At 40.5% G+C, this 22,055-nt stretch overlaps 2 protein-coding genes across 6 annotated transcripts in view; both read left to right on the top strand.

The window, feature by feature from the left end:
• The window catches only part of rnf111 (ring finger protein 111), a 64,210-nt gene extending 49,697 nt beyond the window's left edge, over positions 1-14,513 (top strand). For 3 of the 4 annotated variants that reach the window (XM_079497793.1, XM_079497794.1, XM_079497796.1), the window contains 5 exons: positions 4,659-4,739; positions 6,966-7,061; positions 7,995-8,087; positions 8,580-8,683; positions 11,668-14,513. In XM_079497793.1, coding sequence (XP_079353919.1) covers positions 4,659-4,739; positions 6,966-7,061; positions 7,995-8,087; positions 8,580-8,683; positions 11,668-11,785 — 492 coding nt within the window. In that variant the 3' untranslated portion in view covers positions 11,786-14,513. The remainder of the gene's footprint in view (positions 1-4,658; positions 4,740-6,965; positions 7,062-7,994; positions 8,088-8,579; positions 8,684-11,667) is intronic. The other variant, XM_079497795.1, reaches the window with a different exon arrangement.
• Positions 14,514-17,565: 3,052 nt separating this feature from the next.
• LOC306920158 (uncharacterized protein) lies at positions 17,566-21,380 on the top strand (the record flags this gene model as incomplete). Of its 2 annotated transcripts, none has more annotated exons than XM_079496806.1 (3): positions 17,566-17,969; positions 19,462-19,559; positions 20,057-21,380. In XM_079496806.1, the coding sequence occupies 3 exons, from the start codon at positions 17,566-17,568 to the stop codon at positions 20,959-20,961; spliced, it is 1,407 nt and encodes a 468-aa protein (XP_079352932.1). In that variant the 3' UTR covers positions 20,962-21,380. The 2 variants fall into 2 exon arrangements, with proteins under 2 accessions (XP_079352932.1, XP_079352933.1); XM_079496807.1 differs by having other exon boundaries at positions 17,838-17,969; positions 19,485-19,559.
• Between the last annotated feature and the right edge of the window lie 675 nt (positions 21,381-22,055).

Consider the following 22,055-nt stretch of genomic DNA (forward strand, 5'->3'; position numbering starts at 1 on the left):
ATTGGCAATTAATAGAAGACTCATCAAGCATTTGGGGTGTGTACGTAACTTGACACATCCAGAAGCCCTGAGACAGTCTGCATACATACCTCTGACAGTGTATGAGTGCTTGTACTTTATTCAGGGTTTGGTGTAACATCTGAACTCCAACAGAGCATCCTCTAAACTGGAGTTGTGTAAAGAGTAATATAATGACACCGGATTATGCAATAACGTTTCATAACGTTACATAATAGACAATACACACACGGATAATGTGACAATTTGCCGGATAATGTAATGTCAAAATCACTGTTGTATATAAACACATTGCAATGCATTTTGCACAGACAGTGTTCTAGCATACGTACACACGCTAGCTCTTTCTTTTCTTTATCTCTCTCTCTCTCTCACACACACACACACACACACACACACACACACACACACACACACACACACACTAATACTAATCAAGTTAACCCTTGATCTGCACTATGCTTTAATAGGATTTCACTCATTTTCAAAGAACTGAATGAGCCATGTTTACTCTGGATCTATGTGAGAGATTCCATGTTTACTCTAGATCTATGTGAGATTCCATGTTTACCCTGGATCGATGTGAGAGATTCCATGTTTACTCTGGATCTATGTGTGAGATTCCATGTTTACTCTGGATCTATGTGAGAGATTCCATGTTTACTCTGGATCTATGTGAGAGATTCCATGTTTACTCTGGATCTATGTGAGAGGTTCCATGTTTACCCTGGATCTATGTGAGAGATTCCATGTTTACTCTGGATCTATGTGAGAGATTCCATGTTTACTCTGGATCTATATGAGAGATTCCATGTTTACTCTGGATCTATGTGAGAGATTCCATGTTTACCCTGGATCTATGTGAGAGATTCCATGTTTACCCTGGATCTATGTGAGAGATTCCATGTTTACCCTGGATCTATGTGAGAGATTCCATGTTTACCCTGGATCTATGTGAGAGATTCCATGTTTACTCTGGATCTATGTGAGAGATTCCATGTTCACCCTGGATCTATGTGAGAGATTCCATGTTCACCCTGGATCTATGTGAGAGATTCCATGTTTACTCTGGATCTATGTGAGAGATTCTTTGGTTCCATGTTTACCCTGGATCTATGTGAGAGTCTGTTTACCCTGGATCTATATGAGAGATTCCATGTTTACTCTGGATCTATGTGAGAGATTCTTTGGTTCCATGTTTACCCTGGATCTATGTGAGTCTGTTTACCCTGGATCTATGTGAGAGATTCTTTGGTTCCATGTTTACCCTGGATCTATGTGAGTCTGTTTACCCTGGATCTATGTGAGAGATTCTTTGGTTCCATGTTTACCCTGGATCTATGTGAGTCTGTTTACTCTGGATCTATGTGAGAGATTCTTTGGTTCCATGTTTACCCTGGATCTATGTGAGTCTGTTTACTCTGGATCTATGTGAGAGATTCTTTGGTTCCATGTTTACCCTGGATCTATGTGAGAGTCTGTTTACCCTGGATCTATGTGAGAGATTCTTTGGCTGAAGGTTTTGAGTTAGATAACGTCAGTGACTGTTCATTTAGTGTTATGAATCTGTTCAAATCTTTTGGATGAAGCTGTGATCTTGAAATGGAAATCTGAGAACTTTTCTAAAATTAGTCGATGGATGAAGGTCAAAGACATCTCTTGGAAATAGATTGCTGTATTTATTCATTTTTAATAAGAATAGGCAACCGTTTTGAATGGCGTTTTCCATGTAAGATGCAAAACCTTTATTTGCTATTTATAAATTATAAGTCACATTTGGCAATGTAGCTGATGGTGGTGATGTGATGTACTCACAGTGAATGGTGGTGACGTGATGTACTCACAGTGAATGATGGTGGTGACGTGATGTACTCACAGTGAATGGTGGTGACGTGATGTACTCACAGTGAATGGTGGTGACGTGATGTACTCACAGTGAATGGTGATGACGTGATGTACTCACAGTGAATGGTGGTGACGTGATGTACTCACAGTGAATGGTGGTGACGTGATGTACTCACAGTGAATGGTGATGACGTGATGTACTCACAGTGAATGGTGGTGACGTGATGTACTCACAGTGAATGGTGGTGATGTGATGTACTCACAGTGAATGGTGGTGACGTGATGTACTCACAGTGAATGGTGGTGATGTGATGTACTCACAGTGAATGGAGGTGGACGTGATGTACTCACAGTGAATGGTGGTGACGTGATGTACTCACAGTGAATGGTGGTGACGTGATGTACCTCACAGTGAATGGAGGTGACGTGATGTACTCACAGTGAATGGAGGTGACGTGATGTACTCACAGTGAATGGAGGTGGTGACGTGATGTACTCACAGTGAATGGTGGTGACGTGATGTACTCACAGTGAATGGTAGTGACGTGATGTACTCACAGTGAATGGTGATGACGTGATGTACTCACAGTGAATGGTGGTGACGTGATGTACCTCACAGTGAATGGTGGTGGTGACGTGATGTACTCACAGTGAATGGTGGTGACGTGATGTACCTCACAGTGAATGGTGGTGGTGACGTGATGTACTCACAGTGAATGGTGGTGGTGACGTGATGTAGTCACAGTGGTGGTGATGTGATGTACCTCACAGTGAATGGTGGTGACGTGATGTACTCACAGTCACAGTGAATGGTGGTGACGTGATGTACCTCACAGTGAATGGTGGTGATGTGATGTACTCACAGTCACAGTGAATGGTGGTGACGTGATGTACCTCACAGTGAATGGTGGTGATGTGATGTACTCACAGTCACAGTGAATGGTGGTGACGTGATGTACTCACAGTCACAGTGAATGGTGGTGATGTGATGTACTCACAGTCACAGTGAATGGTGGTGACGTGATGTACCTCACAGTGAATAGTGGTGACGTGATGTACTCACAGTCACAGTGAATGGTGGTGACGTGATGTACCTCACAGTGAATAGTGGTGACGTGATGTACTCACAGTCACAGTGAATGGTGGTGACGTGATGTACCTCACAGTGAATAGTGGTGACGTGATGTACCTCACAGTGAATAGTGGTGACGTGATGTACTCACAGTGAATGGTGGTGATGTGATGTACCTCACAGTGAATGGTGGTGATGTGATGTACTCACAGTCACAGTGGTGGTGATGTGATGTACTCACAGTCACAGTGAATGGTGGTGACGTGATGTACTCACAGTGAATGGTGGTGGTGACGTGATGTACTCACAGTCACAGTGGTGGTGACGTGATGTACTCACAGTCACAGTGAATGGTGGTGATGTGATGTACTCACAGTCACAGTGAATGGTGGTGACGTGATGTACTCAGTCACAGTGAATGGTGGTGATGTGATGTACTCAGTCACAGTGAATGGTGGTGACGTGATGTACTCACAGTCACAGTGAATGGTGGTGACGTGATGTACTCACAGTCACAGTGAATGGTGGTGACGTGATGTACTCACAGTCACAGTGAATGGTGGTGACGTGATGTACTCACACTCACAGTGAATGGTGGTGGTGACGTGATGTACTCACAGTCACAGTGAATGGTGGTGACGTGATGTACTGCTGCTGCTGCCGCCTGCTGTATATTATGTTGAAAGTTCTACTCTATGAAACAACATTTCACTGGTATCTCTCGCTGTGGGTGTGGTGCATGCACAACTTTGTGGAATTATGTTGCAACTTGCATATATGTCTAATTTTAAAATAATACATGGATACATTGATTTTGGTATGTTATCACATTATCCGATCATAAAGTAATTGTGAAGTTTTTTGTGTTATTACACTGAATGTGCATCATAATCATTAAATGACTATAATAGTCAAGTAGTTTGAACTTGCTAGCAAGATGGCTGACACACAAGTTCCCTCTACTTTCTGGCTGAAACGTGCCATTGAATTTGGAAGTGACATATGAACATTCAACTAGGGCGAGTTGAAATGATTTCTGCACAACAGCCATGATATGCTCTCTCTGTCACTCTGAGATGGTCCCATTCTTACCTCTCAGTCTGCCATGATATGCTCTCTCTGTCACTCTGAGACGGTCCCATTCTTACCTCTCAGTCTGCTCTCTCTGTCACTCTGAGACGGTCCCATTCTTACCTCTTATGCTCTCTCTGTCACTCTGAGACGGTCCCATTCTTACCTCTTATGCTCTCTCTGTCACTCTGAGACGGTCCCATTCTTACCTCCTTATGCTCTCTCTGTCACTCTGAGACGGTCCCATTCTTACCTCTCAGTCTGGAATAGTGCCGACACATTGACAGCTACGGATGTAGACATATTAACGACAACAAAAACATTAATTTAACACTTGAGGGAATGAAAACAGGTATGCAATCTGGTGTTCAGCCAGGATGCACTCGGTTGTATATTTTGTTATTGTGAAGTATGACCTTGAGCTGCCAGTCATGTCCTCTTGGACACTGACCAAAACACAAACAAATCAAAGCCAGTGATGAAATTTAGAAAATGGAAGCTATGCTGTATAAGTCAACTGAATTTCAAAGGTGATTGCTGAAGTCAACCTAGGAGATATTATGAATTATTATTATATAAATGTATTTCCAATACATACAGCAGTTTGTAAACTTTGTATCTTTTTCATATTTGTGTATATCCTCCCTCACAGCACACTGGCATATCTGAAGTGACCTACCCACATATTCGGTACATCTCATCCAGAATGACTGGCTTTGGAAGAACCTATGAGGTAAGATTCTAGACAAAAGATCACAGTGAACTCAATGCAATGCAATAGAGTTCACTTCTGTTCTGTGTTTAGCCAAACCTGTGCATTGTGAACACAATGCGCTCCAGGTTCACTTTGCCATTGTATTTTAGCCATCTAGGCTTGCTGTAGACCAGTGTTGTTTTCGTCGACTAAAACTAAGACGAAAAATGTTCGTCGACTACCTTTTTTCACTGACAAAAACAAATGGAAACTAAATTAAAACTAAGCTACGATGACTAAGACTAAATATATTGACAATTTCGTCAACAAATAAAAACTAGACTAAAATGTTAGGAAGGGACTAGTGGACAAAAGATCCAGTATAAGTCATTTTACACTTGGTTGCATGCTGAAAATAGCTGATCTACAAGCTCACAACGCGCCGCGTTGCGACGCGTTGTGAGCTTGTAGATCGGCTATTTTCAGCAAGTGTAAAAACACTCATTACGACGGCATCAAGGCCCGCCAAAATACATTTTAGTCGACTAAATCAACTAGATTTAGTCGACTAAAATCTTATGACATTTAGTCGACTAAAACTAGACTAACACCAAGACATTCCAGGTGACTAAAATGTGACTAAAACTAAATTAAGTTTCAGTCCAAAGACTATGACTAGACTAAAATAGAAATTTGCTGCCAAAAACAACACTGCTGTAGACAGATCGGCTGCTGTGCCAGCCCTGAAAATGGACAATAGTGTGAAACAGACACAGAGAACTGAGAATCGTCAAAGCTGAAGTTGACCAGAAATAGAATCGAGTCCTCTTTCAAATTAACTGACAATGTGAGAACGCTGTCCCTTTTTCTGTTGATGCACTTCTTGGTAGACTTGAATGGGACTCAATTTGGTTCGTTTTAAAAGGATTCATATGTGACAATGCCCTTAATTGGGTTAATTTAAAGGGGGACTTTCACATACCGATGTGCAAAGACTCTTATATTCACACATATTATACTAATGCTAAAGACACATTTATTCCGTATTTATTTTTCCCATGTAGTTCTTACCTGACTTATTTTTTACATTTTTTACATACTTGTGATGCCTATGTTTTGAGATTTTGCCTTGTTTATTGCTTTATTGTTGATTGCTTGTTCTGTGTTCTGTTCAGCACCTTTACAAATAAAATGTACTTACTTACTTACTAAACATATTTAACTGGCTGTATGTGGCAGAGAAAAGGGGCTGAATAGTGCAGGAACACAGAAACGGTACTACTAACGTAAGAAGATAAGATCATACATTTCTGTTTTGCCATCATAATGCAGAAGCAGAACATCTCACGCTTTGACTGTGGGTGATAGAAAATACAGGCATACATACTGTACAACATACATGGGCAACTGGCGGCCCGGGGGCCACATGCGGCCCCCACCTTCACTTAATGCGGCCCTCAGATTAATTTCAGAATACTGATATGTTATTGATTTCAGCTGTTTACAATTCCAAACATGACCCGCTTTAAATTACTTAGGGCAGTATTATGCGTGTCTTAAGTACCAGGTCTTATTACTTAACTTAAGACCTGGAGGTGTGGTCAATGCTGTTTGGCCACTCAGAATAGCCAAATGGCATTGATAACGCCTCCAGGTCTTAAGTTAAGTAATAAGACCTGGTACTTAAGACACGCATAATACTGCCCTTACAGTCTAAATTAGCAGCTTGCCGAGTATTACAAATAATGTCATTGTCTTTTTTTATGTCCAAAATATTTGTATTTAGTTAAAATGACTTCAGGATTTCAATTCAAATATAGCAAAAATAGCTGATCTACAAGTTCAAAACGCGTCGCGATGCGACGCGTTTTGAACTTGTAGATCGGCTATTTTTGCTACGACATGCATGCAATGTGGCCCCTCTGGAGTGAGTGTGGACGATATAATGGCCCTCTCCATCGTCAAAGTTGCCCATCCCTGCTGTACAACATGATGTGGTACATGTACAGTATGTGGACAGCCTTCTGGCCGGCACTCAGAAAATGCACAGATGATGACTGTCCATTTTCAGTCATGCAAATTGCAAATGTTTTGACTTGTGCCTTTTAGACTGGATGAATTATTGTGTTCTTCATTGGGTGGTCTTGTATGTCCAGCTGTGAACTGGCTTCGTGCAGCTATAGGGGCGAGAGACATTTCTTTCTCAAGGTGAGAGAGAGCTGAGCTCACGGCTGTTTGCTTTGTTTATCTCCTTTCATTACTCAGGATCTTCTGCATCTAGAGGAGAGATTGGGAACTGTGAACCGAGGGGCCTCTCAGGGAACCATAGAGAGGTGCACTTATCCACACAAGTACAAGAAGGTGAGAGCACGTCTGTGTGTGCATGTGTGGAGTGGATAGCTAATAGTAAGGGCATTTTATCAGGTATTTGACCAATCTGGGAACTAAATCGTTACCAAGAAATGTCTTCACCAATGTGTTTCTAAAGGTGTCTAATAACATATACTAAAAGTTTGAAATTCAACTCCTGTGGGAAATTGAGTTATTAGCATAATATGTGACCATACCCTTAACATCCTATATAAGGCAAAAAAGTCCAAATTTCATCATTCTTTAAGTAGCATGTGACATATGAAACTAGGGGGTTTTCATGATTCTGAATCCATTCCAAGCATTAGTTTTGCACAAAAAACACTCCTTGGGCTAAATTAGGCCATATCCACTTGACCAAATGTGCTGACCTCATCACGTTTGTGAGGCCGTTTTCCTCCCAAGGAGTGTTTTTTGTGCAAAACTAATGCTTGGAATGGATTCAGAATCATGAAAACCCCCTAGTTTCATATGTCACATGCTACTTAAAGAATGATGAAATTTGGACTTTTTTGCCTTATATAGGATGTTATGGGTATGGTCACATATTATGCTAATAACTCAATTTCCCACAGGAGTTGAATTTCAAACTTTTAGTACATGTTATTAGACACCTTTAGAAACACATTGGTGAAGAAATTCCTTGGTAACGATTTAGTTCCCAGATTTTCATAGATTTCTCTTACTATAACTGTTTGCATAGGTGAATTATATGGCCATTGCATTTTATGGAGATTTTGCTGATACAGATAAATATATTTTGCATGTCTGCTAGTTGTTCTGGGACAGAGTGCACAGTGGACCTTTTGTGCTCGTTTCAAAAGACTGATGATGTTACCAGCATTTTACAATTTTAGGGAAAGGTTCCATAGTTTTACCAAATGTATCTAAATAAGCAATCTAACACCCTGCTGTCCAATACAGAAGGTGTTGGAGACTGAGAGAGACATTGACGAACAGTTAACCCCTGAAGCATGGGCATCTATTGGAAAAAATATGCACGCAACCACAGAATCGGTGAGAAATAAATGAAAAAAATTCAATTTGGAAAAACATGTCTCTGCTCACATATACAGTAGATGTTAGACTTGGGGAATGCCAGGGAATTCGGCTCTTAATAGCATTAACCTTTACCTCCTATCCTTTAGAGATGACAGACAGAAAGCTTGTTCTGTTGCCAGGACAAAATGATCCATTCTCTCTGTCCATAAAGGAATATAACATGTTCATGTTCAATTGTGTGTTTTTAGACATTGTAACCTCACTTTTATAGACCACATTGTGTTTCCATTCAAACATAGTCTTCTACTTAGCACATATGAACATATATATACATATATATATATGTATATATATGTATACATGTACATATATGTTCTACTATTATTCCCCCCATTAAGTAATGAGTGCTATATGAGCAACAAATGAGACTGTTGACTAAGGCGATGCAGCCGTTTCATCACTGTGCCTGAAACGTTCTGCTTCTCCCATCTTCTTCCTGATGTACAGAGAAAGCTTGGTAAGGAGGAGGAAGACGAGTTGTTGGTGGACGAAGATACAGAGGAGAAATGTACCATCTGTCTGTCCATACTGGAGGAAGGGGAGGACGTCAGGTAAACCAGTGGTTCTCAAAAAATTTTTTTGTTTTAACCCATTTTTGGGCGGGAACCCCTTTTTGGTGTTTCTAAGCATTATGTCATGCTTTAGCTATTGAAAAATAGCAGATCTACAAGCTCTTGTACAGTAGGTCTGCTATTTATGAAAAGTCGTGAAAATGTGGCGCAAATCTTTGAATATATATTTCAGCATTTTTAACTAAAATATTGGTTTCTGCGGTGTCCCTGGAACTACATATTTTGAGATAGGGGTCCGTGGCCCAATAGAGATAATTCTGGGGGTCCTTGACATGAAAAAGGTTGAGCACCACTGACATAGAAACATGTTCTTTTCAGAAAGAAATTAGGATTTAGAAGCCTTTTTTTTAATCGACCTCAGTCCAAAATGGGTTGACCACCCCCGTTTATTATGCATTAGATTAGGCCAGGGATGCACACCCATAATTAATAATAATAATTAAATGGACTGTTACACGTCCATTCAGTTCAGTTGTACACTCGCAGGTTCACAGAACTTTTAAGGATCCGTTTTGTTCCTATTACTATCAATAATATTGTTTAACTGGGAGGCCCTCTGGAAATCCCTCAAGGACCCTCGGGGGGGGGGGGGGGGGGTCTCCCTAGCTTGTTTGCATGTTTTTCACTTGCCATTGTTTTGCGTGCATGTGTGTTCAATTAACACTCGTTAGCGAATGCAGACATGCTTGTACAGTATGTGAGGCGTGGTTGCTTTTCTCACACTGACATATTTTGGAGTTTTGGAGTACGTGAAAGTACAGTGCTCAGCAGAAAGATGGAAAAAAGAAAGGAAGAAAACCGTTCCCCAGTGCCTAAAAATGACAGTCCTCAAGGGGAAAGCTTTTAATATCCAACATTCTTTTAAAGGTTTCTGCCAATCCTGTTTTAAGCTTTCACATTGAAACAACAAAAGTATGTACATTGTCTGGTTCTAAATGATAAAGCCCTGAAGCGACATTTGGCTATTTCGTGTCTACTTTTTGAGTGATGTAAACCACTCCTACAACTGGCTTTGTTAGTTTACGTGTCTGTTCGTACCAAAAACTGGCTTTGTTAGTTTACGTGTCTGTTCGTACCAAAAAATGAGCATGGTTGCTATGGTCACCCAGTTCACACGGGTGTGATTTCATTACGTCAGACATTACGTCAGACCACAGCTGATCAGGCTATATAAGACCTTACACCACTTAGTTCACACGGGTGTGATTTTTTTTAATATTTGCGGTGTGATTCATTCCCCCAGACAAAATTATACAGTACACGGTGATTATACAGGTGTACACAGTGTATTTCTTACGTGTATAAAAGATGATACAATATCTCATCAGGTGTGATGTATTTTTATGCTTTATTTTTTTATATATAGATATTTGACCTGGACAACAACGGCTTATTAGGATTATTTTGACAATGATAATCGTACCCTGGAAATGTGCTGCTTTCAGATTCAGTGGTAGGATATTACTTTAAGGGTCTCTCTTAACTTGGGACTAGCTTTTACATCTGACAGGTCTGCTAGAGCAATGGGTGCCATACCATTACAAGATTTAAAAACAAATAACTGCAATAACCTTGAAATCATCTTTAAAACGATTAGTTAGCCGGTGGATTAACTTCAAAACAGATACAGTATTATACTGTACGCTTCCCTGAGTTTTGAAATAGCTCTCTGTTTTTGGCAGAGCAGTGAGAAGGGCTTTGCAGTAATCTTAGCCTGTAAAAGCAAGCATTTTGTGTTTGCCTGAGCACATTTGTAGAAATTGGCCTAGCTTAGCAATATTCTGAAACAATACGAGTGCACTCTAAAATTCTGAGTGTTAAGGGTCTATTTGGATTCATTTGTAAACTCTTAAGAGTTAAAGCTGCAATCTAAAATGTATTTTAATAAATTAAATTAGTATATAGAGCAGGGTTCCCCAATAGGCGGCCCGCGGGCCATTTGCGGCCCACCCCCTTGTGGCCCCTGGAAGAATATAAAAAAAAAGGGGGGGGGGGGGGGGGGGGGGGTCTTGTCCTGAAAATGAATTTTCAGGGCAAGACCTCGACCTCGTGCGTGCGGACTCGGCCCCCAGCCTGGTACCCTAGTCAAAATATGGCCCTTGAGGAAAATTAATTGGGGAACCCTGATATAGAGTATATACAGTATAATATAATACAATACAACATATACAATATAACTAGTATATCGTCTGTCGGGTGGAAACCTCATATATCCCAAACTATTACTTTTCAGGATTCAAAAATGGCAAAACTAGCAGATCTACAAGCTCAAAACGCATCGCTTCACACCGTGTTTGCAGATCTCCTACTTTTGATGTTACACTAGTATGATCAAGTAGGGCGTTAAATTACTAAAAAACACAAAAAGTTACACGTAAAAGAGGGTTCTGCACCACAGCAACGGTCTCCTTACTCTTACATTATGCCATATCTGCCCTCGCCAAGCAGGGATTCTGTCTTGAAAGAGCAGTAGAAAATAGGTTTCCCACTCAGGGGAGCTGGGTTCGAATCCCGGGTAGGGCATGGAACTTGTGGATTGCAGATTTAACTCATTTGCCACCAACACTGCCATCTGGTGGCTGAATTTATACTCTACTCTAGTTGAGTGGAGTCCCCAAGGGAGTGTATACTAGGTATCCTCCTATTTTTGAGTGGTGCAACCACTCCAAGGAACAGCAATGTCACTATGGGACTATGTTACCATGTTTAGAGTACCAGTAGGGGCAAAAGTGGCACTGTTGTGCCAGAGAGAGAGAGAGAGAGAGATAGTGTTGCACTGTTGCCTGCTAATTACAGAGAGAGAGAGAGACAGAGAGAGAGAGAGAGAGAGGCAGGGGGAGAGGGCAGAGGGGAGTTGCACCACTCAGTTCACACGGGTGTGATTTTTGCCTAATGTCGGGTTCAAGTGGTTAACCGTTTTGTTTTCCTCCCCTCTCCCCACCCCGGCCTCTACGCCACACCAGACGCCTACCATGTATGCATCTCTTCCATCAGCTGTGTGTGGACCAGTGGCTCCTCACCAATAAGAAGTGCCCCATCTGCAGAGTGGACATTGAGGCGCAGTTGTCTGCTGAAAGTTGATGCTGTTTTTCTAACAACCCTTTTGTTTCAATTTTCTTTGTCGTTTATCATATTAATTTTTCTCCAGTACTGCAGTCAACCAAAGATGGCATGAATTACCTGCTCAGCTCTAATAAGAAAATGAAAAAAATAAAAAAAGAGAAAAAAAACAAACAAGCAAAAACACCTGACAAAAAAGCACCAAGCCTAGAGTGCCAGCTATCACATAGTACAACTGCTAGAATTCTCCGTTGAAGGGGCACTTCACTCAACATGCAAATAAATATTAAAATATTATGTTTTCCCTCTTACTGGGGTCCCTGTCTATCCATCCACATCGTTTTGGTGTTATTTGCAGAGTTTCCCGCCGTCACCCAAATACAATGCAGCGCGATGGCATTTTGTTTGTGGCACTCAAAGTTGAAAACATCTATCAGAGATCATGACCCGGTGTCAATACACAGACCTTGTCTTGGACAGTTTCATTGAGATGTATTGTATGCTGAATTATGCTCGCCAACAGTCTTATTGACTTAAAGCTTCAATCGTTTAATGAATAAAATATTATTTTAACCAATCTGTACGGTAGAGTATGCTGTTTTTATAAGGGTATCAAATTAGATTTTATGTGACATGTACATAGATCGGGCAACGCATTTAGTTATCAATTGGACTGATGACTACAATTTTAAGCTACAATTCATTGCTGTTTGCTATAAAATTGCACTGTACTGTAATCTGTTAATCCATTAGCCTGCTGTAACTGATGAAGCACATTGAAATTAACACAACCATTCATGTCGCCTAGTCATTTTCAATCATCAATATTCAAATAAACAGATTACATAAAGGTTGTGTGTTTTAATCTCACAATGGAACAGGTAACTCTTGATCAAGTAAAACTGATATTAAATGGTTCTCTTCTTTCCTGATTAACAAGAATTTAATGTCAATTGTATCTTATAACTTTGTTATTTGGTGTCTGGATATTAGATGACCTCAAACAAAGTTTGATTATTCTAACAGGCACCCATAGTCATGTGAATTTAGTCATAACCCCAAACCTGATGAGATCCTTTTAATCACAATCAGGTGAACAAATGCCTACAGTGATTATAATATAATCCCTGTACCATATAATCATTAATAGTATAATATGTCAAATACCATTCAAGTAGCACATCTACAGTAGTGGTCTCCCTACTCTTCTATGGAGACATTGAGGCCCTTGTGTTGTGAAGGACTAAATGGATGACAAAGTTAATAAAGTTATTTGAAGCAGTTCGAGTTGGCACACCAGATTGGACGTTAGATATGGCTGTCATCTATATTGTAGTTAGGAGGACATCACTGCAAACACCTCTACATCGGCAGAGGGCACAGACAAAATGAAGGGATTGCAGCTTTAACTGCAGAAATATCCAAACCTCAGCAAATCACGCAAAAACTATCTGGATGTATAAATGGCACTCAGGGTAATGGGAAAAACGTGTTTTTTGTATTTTGGGTGAAATGCCTCTTTTAAGGATTTAAGATTTTTATTGTATTTATGAAGCTTTTATGTAGCTTTTGATTGTTTCCTCAAGTGTCATTTTCTTTGGTTTTGTTTTATGCATGTTTCCTTGCAATGCATTTCTTTGCACATATAACGTGGGCTTAACATGGCCTAACAACTTGCAGGTGAGGATTGCTGCTCTGGTAAAGAAGCATTTCTGTATACCTAATGCCTTGCTTTACTGGAATAGAATGTCAACCTCCATTTAAAAAAAAAAAAAAAAAACATTGCAGGATTCATCTTACCAATCATTGTATTGATTAGTTTATGTTTAGAAGATGTGGAGTGTTAGTGAAAGATGTTTTTTAAGTAAATCAAAACATTCCTGATTAGGAAAAAAAATAACCATGTCAACAGATCAGCTGCTGTATTAGTGCACACACCCAGTATTTCTAGAGTGGAAATAAACTCCAATGTTCACCTCACTCACCACAATATGCACATGCTTTGCTACCATGACACCCGTCTCTCCCCTGCACCTTCATTTTGACTCGACACCATTAGCAAGTTATCTAATGTATTCTAGAGAAGAACAAACTGAATGTCACAATGTTCTTTTTCAACTGGATGATTGTTGGGGTTCTGCTGAGAAGGTCTAGTCCGTTTTGTTCGGATGCATCGCTGCAAATAGGCCAGAGAGATGCTTCTAAAAGGAGGGGTTCTCCGGCCCTTGCGGGTATCGACCGTTTCTGACTGCTTGTGAAAATGTGTCAAATGGAAACCGAGTGGCATTGACTTTATTCCTTCCTTTATCCTTTTAGCTGTGTTTCTTTCAGAGGGAAATACTAAGCTCAGTTTGAGGCAATGATTTACTGTTTATTCTCATTAGATCATCTGTTAATTCACGCTCTCCTTTGTCTCTCTGTTTATAATTATGCAGCAGTCTCCATTTTTTGCTGCTGGAGAAGAGATAACACTAATATTATTGACTAACTCACTTGCATATACTTGCACAAGAGAGAAAAGATAGGAGTGCAACAGTGAATATGACCGTGCGCTGAGGCCATGTATTTCCACTCTGAATATTAAAAAGAAAGAAAAAGAAAAAAAAATAGACTAACATTATGAATGGAGTGTTGGAATGCAGTACTTAAAGCAGGTATCCATGCATTCGTTGACTTAATGGCACCAGGATCATATTCTGTGGGATTTATATTAGTTTAAAAAAAATATTAATAAACTTGGATAACTCTTTCTTGAGTCCTTTCCTTGGTGTCCTTTTTGAAAATCACACACGCGCACAGCAAGACAAGCTTTGTCAAGCATTGTGTTTACAACCAGGTAACATTTTTCTGTGCATAATAAAAACAATAATAAAGAAAATGTTCATACTACATAGAGGTATTTCATCATACTGAAAGAACGAAAGGATGGCTAATATCTACATTTCATTATATTTATTATAAAATGGTTTGTAGTTTTTGCACCTTTTTTTTCTGGTCAAGTTCTGCATTCAAATAGACCTATTCAACTAAATGAGAAAAAGAGGTTGCGCATCAGCAATGGTTTTCAGTGGAGTGCCAGACCCAAATCCAGTATACATCAAAAAACAGGAATTTAAAAAATTCCAAAAAGGTAGCACATCCAACAATTAAACAAGCGGTGGACAAAGTACTCACATTTCCATTTCTTTATTGGCACACACCAAAAAGGAACGCTTTGGCTATGCAGCCTTCACCAGAGACCTATTCAACTCTCACTATAAAATGATATTTTCTGGAGCATGTCCTGTGAAAAGAAAATTCTTTCCCTGACCTGGTTACACGCATGAATGGTCATTTCGAAAATTTGTAATAATGTATTCTTCATGACTGTGATTTTATTCAGCAAAAGCAACCTTTCAGGGTCATATAGTGCCATATAGTGGGAACTAGAGATGTCCCGATACTGTATCGGTATCGGGAAAAGTATCGGATCGGCCCTTATTTGTCATATCGGGTCATATCGGTATCGGTGAATATGCCAGTCTAACCACAGATCCGACACAGGGGTAAGAGGTTGACACTATGGCAGGTAAATAAAATGTTGGGACATGTGGAGTTTGCTTTGGAGTTGCCCAAACTGCAAGTGCACATTTGAGTGAGGAGTCTGCTATAAACACAACACGAGATATATAGCTAGATTGCTATAAACACAACATGAGATCACGACACTGGTATCGGTATTCAGTATCGTTATCGGCTAACAGAAATTGTGGTATCGGGATCGGATCGGAAGCGAACAAAGTGTATCAGGACATCCCTAGTGGGAACACATTTTCTCATGACCACTTCAAATGGTTACCCACATCTGTCTGTGTTTGAAGCTTTTTATGCTTCTAGCAAATATATTTTTAATAGCAACAAAATGTAAACTACAATATACCGGTAATTACACCTATTGCTAAATACATTATCCTATTTAGATGTTTATTGACTAAAATATAAAGTACTACACCCAGTACTAGTCATATTGGGCAACTGCCATGGTCTTTGTCACCATCTACAGGATAAAGCATGCAAAGCCAAGCCGAGATGGGCAGAATGTTAAAGTGTGGGAGTGTTCTGCTTAACCCCTGTTGGTGTTTTAAGCATTATGTTATACTTTAGCTATTGAAAAATACGAGCTCGTAGATCTGCAGCCCTGAATCGCTACCATTAAAAAAATATTTCCTGAAAACGAAATGACAATTCAGGCTGAGTGTCAGGCTAAATCTGGAGATCTGGGTTGTACAATCTGACCAATAGCCTCATTGTACAACCCAGCTTACTGCTGCCAGCTGTTCAGGGGTCAATCATGAGAGGATAGAAAGTTAGAAACACTAAGGGCCACATTGCACAATGCAGCTTAGTGCTGCCAGGAGCCCTGAGGGCCACATTGTACAATGCAGCTTAGTGCTGCCAGGAGCCCTTGAGGGCCACATTGTACAATGTAACAGTACTGGTAAATTTGCCTCCTCAACCCATGCTTTAACCTTATATCTTTTTAATGTAGCATTTATTCTTAATAAAGTCGTTACTTCTTTTTCTTTATGTAAACCAAACCACACACCATGGGTTCTGGTTGACTGCTATTCTCCTTCTTTTTTCTTTTGTTTTTCCTTTAATCATCTTTTTTTTTTTCAACAATGTATTTCTTTTCCTTTTTTACACACAAATGACAATACAAATATACAAAAAAAACAACAATGAACATTACAAGACAATCACTGATATAAAGAAAGCAAAACATTCTCCTTCTAGTGTGAGGGCGAGGGTGCATGTTTTTGTTTTTTTCAATTACTATTTTTCCCCTCCAAAAATTTCAAAATAAATGAAAAAAGTAAATAAAAAAAGAACCAGTTACAATGGAAGGGGTTGTGTCTGATAAAATGATTATCTTGCCACACTAAAGCCCTGCGCCCGTTTATCCGTTCGCCTTTGTCCGCCTTTTCCTACTACTCCGTTTGCACACATCTCTCCATGCACAATAGGCCCTGTCCACTGTGTCCAGACATGTTACATCGATCCATGCAACTGTCATAATTACTTACAGTACAGTCTAAAGAAAGACTGAATCAAGCAACTTAAAAACTGTCTGGGGCTAAACACAAAAGCCTGACTAGACGTTAAAATGACACCAGACATGTTTGAAAGTGAAATATCAAAACCTAACCCTAAACCTAACCTCAGTAAAACTATGCCGAAACCTAACCCTAAACCTAACCTCAGTAAAACTATGCCGAAACCTAACCTCAGTAAAACTATGCCGAAACCTAACCCTAAACCTAACCTCAGTAAAACTATGCCTAAACCTAACGTTAACACTAACCCTAACCTCAGTAAAACTATGCCTAAACCTAATGTTAACACTAACCCTAACCTCAGTAAAACTATGCCTAAACCTAATGTTAACACTAACCCTAACCTCAGTAAAACTATGCCTAAACCTAAAGTTAACACTAACCCTAACCTCAGTAAAACTATGCCTAAACCTAACGTTAACACTAACCCTAACCTCAGTAAAACTATGCCTGCCCGGGAGCCAATCAGACACATGGTATAGCCGAAGGCGGGTCTATCCCAGAACGTTGGTGGGATTCATTAGAGAGTGGGTGTGTCCTAGCCTGGCTAATACGCCAGACCGAATCAGCCGTTGGCAAAAAGAAATTGCCTGCCGGCGGATTACGCGACAGTGTGATTTGAGTCTGGCTTATTAGCCAGGCTAGGTGTGTCCTGTACTGTTCTGTCCGAGTGGCAAAGTGAGTTTAACGTTGTTGTTGTCTCTAATGCAATCAGATTTAGTACTTTACTTTTCTGTTTGGATGTGTGGGCTGGGCTGTCGAAGCCAGAAAGTAGCCACTCAGTATAAATATATCACGCGCATACCCTCTATTTTGACTGCCACAAAGCGGAGAAGAGGAGTCAAATTAGTCCTGATGGCAAGAAAGAAGATGTCTGCAAGTAAAGTCACATCCCAGACGGGTAAACCTGGCCTCAAATGTCGACTATCAAAATGGGCTGAAGAGGAACTATTTCGTGGTTTTAAAAGAGAGATGTCGCCAAAGAGCTTTTCAGCTGCATCAGAGGAACAGGGAGAGATCTACCAGCAAGTAATGCTGCAGCCTGTGATAAAGTTACACAGAATTAACCTCGCGTCACCACTAGGCTTTCCACCTCTAACACAGAATAGGTGAGTGGTGCAGCTGTCACTGTCACTTTACAGTTTTCTTGTATCTTTAACACCATTCTAGTTGAGCAAAAGGGGTTCTTGATTTCCTCACAAATTATTAAATTAATACATTATTATTATTACGAATTAACCCAGAGGGTAAGGGCGAATTGGAAGTTGTCTGGTAAACTACATCATTCATTTCAGACAATGTCCACCAGCTCCTCAGAGTAATGTCATAAATGGCCAGACGGGGGCGCCCGCTGGCCAAGTGGTCCAGGCGCATGCCACATAGGCTATAGAGCACCGTAGTCCTGACGTCACTGCCCTCTACTACCAGTAGAGGGCAGTGAGCGCCATGGTTCATGTATGTTTTTATAAGCATTGTACTCTCCATAGGGGGATTTTAGATCGCCTCATATAAGAACTGTGTTTGAAAAATAAACCGATCACCCGGGCCTTTTCACTCATATGGATATGAAGCATCGACTGAAGGTGGAAATGTACAAATATACCCAAAGAGTAACAAAATAAGCGTTAGAAACGAGCCAAACAACCCAGAGACTACATTTCCGGGTAGGCTGCTTCTGCCCGCAGCCCGTCGCACAACAGAAACTGAACGTTAATTACGTTTATTTTTATTTTTATTTTATTGATATATAATGTATCGTGGTTAGTACGAGTCGAGTCACCACCAGCTGAGCTTACGTCAACGAGGAATCTCAGGAACGCAATATGTTGACAGCTGGGCGTGACGTATATGCTCAGCGACATTGCATTCATATGTAGTTTCAAGGCTTTTACGGTCACATTAATTCCATTTTCTCTAGAAACTGGCTGTATCAAATATGAATGGACATCATTAACGACGCACAGCCACTCCCCTGACAGAAACGCCGAGGTGGTCGGTTTATTTTTCAAACACAGTTCTTATATGAAGCGACCTAAAATCGCCGTTTGGGGATCTCAATGCAAAAAACAAATACATGAACCTGGAGATTGACACCCTCTACTGAAAGTGACGTCAGACTTCGGAGCTCTATAGGCGCCGCGTATTATATATTAATATAATAAGTGCCACATAGTCATACTGTATATAAATAAGTGGTAGCCACTTATAAATATCTCGGCTCCATTATTGACAAGCGTCTGAAATTCAATTCTAATACTGAAATAGTGTGTAAGGCTGGTATGGTAATGGTAATGCTCAAAAAAGCATAATCTATTAGAGCAGACAGCTCTCACCCCCTAACACCGGAATATCAATTAGTGCCTTCTGGCCAATGGTTAAAGACCCCTGCAACTAAAAACAATAGGTAAATATTTTCATTAATACCTACTTCCATCATTCGTGCCATCAACAAGGGAAGCAGGAGGCGGTACCTGCTGTTTAGTTTCAGAGGTGGGTGGTGAGGATGGTTGTAGTTGGACTTTGGTTGCACATTGGATGTGTATTGTGATAATGTACATGTCTATGTCTGTTCCTTGTTTACTGTGTGTACTTTGTTTTTAGAGTTTTTCAGCTGACCTTTTCAGCTGCATCAGAGGCGGAACGGAGAGAGATCTACCAGCAAACAATGCTGCAGCCTGTGCTAAAGTTACACAGAATAGGTGAGTAGGCTACTGTTGTCACTAGCCTACTGTTGTAGGCTACTGTTGTAACTACTGTTGTAGGCTACTGTTGTCACTTCTAACTTCTAACTTCTTGTAACTTTAATAGAAACCAGATATACTGCAATGTTCTAGGTACTAATGCTTCCTTCCAGCACTAAATCAACTATAAATAAACATTGAAGATTGTCTGTCTGTCTGTCTGTCTGTCTGACTTTCTTGTAGTTTGACTAGAATAGACTGACTGACTGACTTACTGACTGACTGACTGACTGACTGACTGACTGACTTTCTTGTAGTTTGACTAGAATAGATGGTTCTAGTTTCAACTGGCTGCAGGACAAATCAGACATCAGGCAGGCCATAATCTGGCTAAATGTTTCAATGGCTAATCTATGCCTGGCAGGTGCTGACCTACATTTAGAACATTTGTTGTTCTTTTTTATGTTATTTTAAAACTAATTCTGTTTTTTATCTCTCCTCATTCTCCATCTAAGATGTCCTTCCTGCCCAACTACCACTGAAGAAAACTATCTACAGCAGAAACAAAGAGAAGTCCTACCACTGTGAACCGTGTGGGAAACGATTCAGCAGTAAATATTATCTGAAAGTGCACGACAGAATTCACACAGGAGAGAAGCCCTATGCCTGTGACCAGTGTGGGAAACGATTCAGCAGTAAATGTTATCTGAAAGTGCACGACAGAATTCATACAAGGGAGAAGCCCTACCACTGTGGCGAGTGTGGAAAATCGTTTAGCCAGAGCAGTGGTCTCCAAAGTCACCAGAGAATTCACACAGGAGAGAAGCCGTACCGCTGTGACCAATGTGGGATAAGTTTCAGCCAGAACAGTCATCTCATAAATCACGAGAGTATTCACACAGGAAAGAAGCCCTACCACTGTGACAAGTGTGGGAAACGGTTCAGCCAGAGCAGTGGTCTCCAAAATCACCAGAGAATTCATACAGGCGAGAAGCCTTACCACTGTGACCAGTGTGGGTCATGGTTCAGCTTGAACAGTACTCTCATAAATCACCAGAGAATTCACACAGGAGAGAAGCCCTACCACTGTGACCAGTGTGGGTCAAGGTTCAGCACGAAACATTATCTCAAACAGCACCAGAGGATTCATACAAGGGAGAAGCCCTACCAGTGTTACCAGTGTGGAATAAGTTTCAACCAAAGCAGTATTCTCAAACAACACCAGAGAATTCACACAGGAGAGAAGCCCTACCGCTGTGACAAGTGTGGGAAACGGTTCTGCCAAAGCGGTAGCCTCCAAAATCACCAGAGAATTCACACAGGAGAGAAGCCCTACCACTGTGACATGTGTGGGAAACGGTTCAGCCAAAGCAGTGGTCTCCAAAGTCACCAGAGAATTCACACAGGAGAGAAGCCCTAATGCTGTGACCAGTGTGGAATAGGAGAAAAAAAATAAAGCTAAATAATTTATATATTATTTAGTTTTTAATATTTTTCACTGTGTCATGCAGAGGGAGACGTTCTTTCTGCCAGAAAGGGGGTGGCACCCTTTCTTATGTTTTTCCTAGATCACAGGTTAATAAAGAATTAATATTCCAAAGCCCAATAGATGTTGGTTTTGAGATTAAGCATAGATTTGTGTGAGGTTAGGTTTAGACAGTTTCTGTGAGCTTATGGTTACGGTTGGTTATAGTGTTAGGCTTAGTTTCTGTGAGGCTAGAAGGCTTTCTTACCTTTATTTGTAGTTGTTACGTCCCAACCAAAGAGTTCCAGGTGTTATTTTGTGCAAAAGTGCATTATTGGCTATTTCCCCTAATATAAGCCCTCAATGGGGGTTGGGTTTTTGTGCTGATGCTGATATTTGCGATGGAAATAAGCGAATTAGCACAACACCCCAATGCCCCATTCAATTCAATGCAATTAATTTCAATTCATTGAAGGCTTATGGTAGGGGAAATAGCCAATAATGCGCTTTTGCACAAAATAACACCTGGACCTCTTTGGTGGGGACGTAACAACTACAAATAAAGGTAAGAAAGCCTTCTAGCATGGAATTCTCCTTTAAGGCTAGGGTTAAAGTTGGCTTTATAGGCATAGTTGCAAATTGCAAAAGCACATGGAAGAAGTTGAACTCAAGGAAGAACAAAGAAGAGGTTGAGCACTACAGGCGTGGTCACGTTTTACTGCCATAAAGCATTGAGGGCAAACTTCTCCCTTGTGCCTGCGTCATATCATTGCATTTTTCTTTGTGTATATATATTGTACCTGCTTGTATGTATATTGATATGACACACATGTACACTGATATATTCATACCATGATACTGATTGAGTCAATTGTCTAGTGCTCTACCTCTACCTCTTGAGCCACAGTCGCCCTACTAATACTGCATGCTCACTCCGGAAAGCGCTGAGGAGGAATGTGCTGTGTGTGGAAGGGAGAGAGAGTGTAATGTGCTGTGTGTGGAAGGGAGAGAGAGTGTAACCCGAGACAGGGGGGAATAGACGCTCGCCA

This window comes from Electrona antarctica, assembly GCF_951216825.1.
Source record: "Electrona antarctica genome assembly, chromosome: 3".
Taxonomy (NCBI): Eukaryota; Metazoa; Chordata; class Actinopteri; order Myctophiformes; family Myctophidae; genus Electrona; species Electrona antarctica.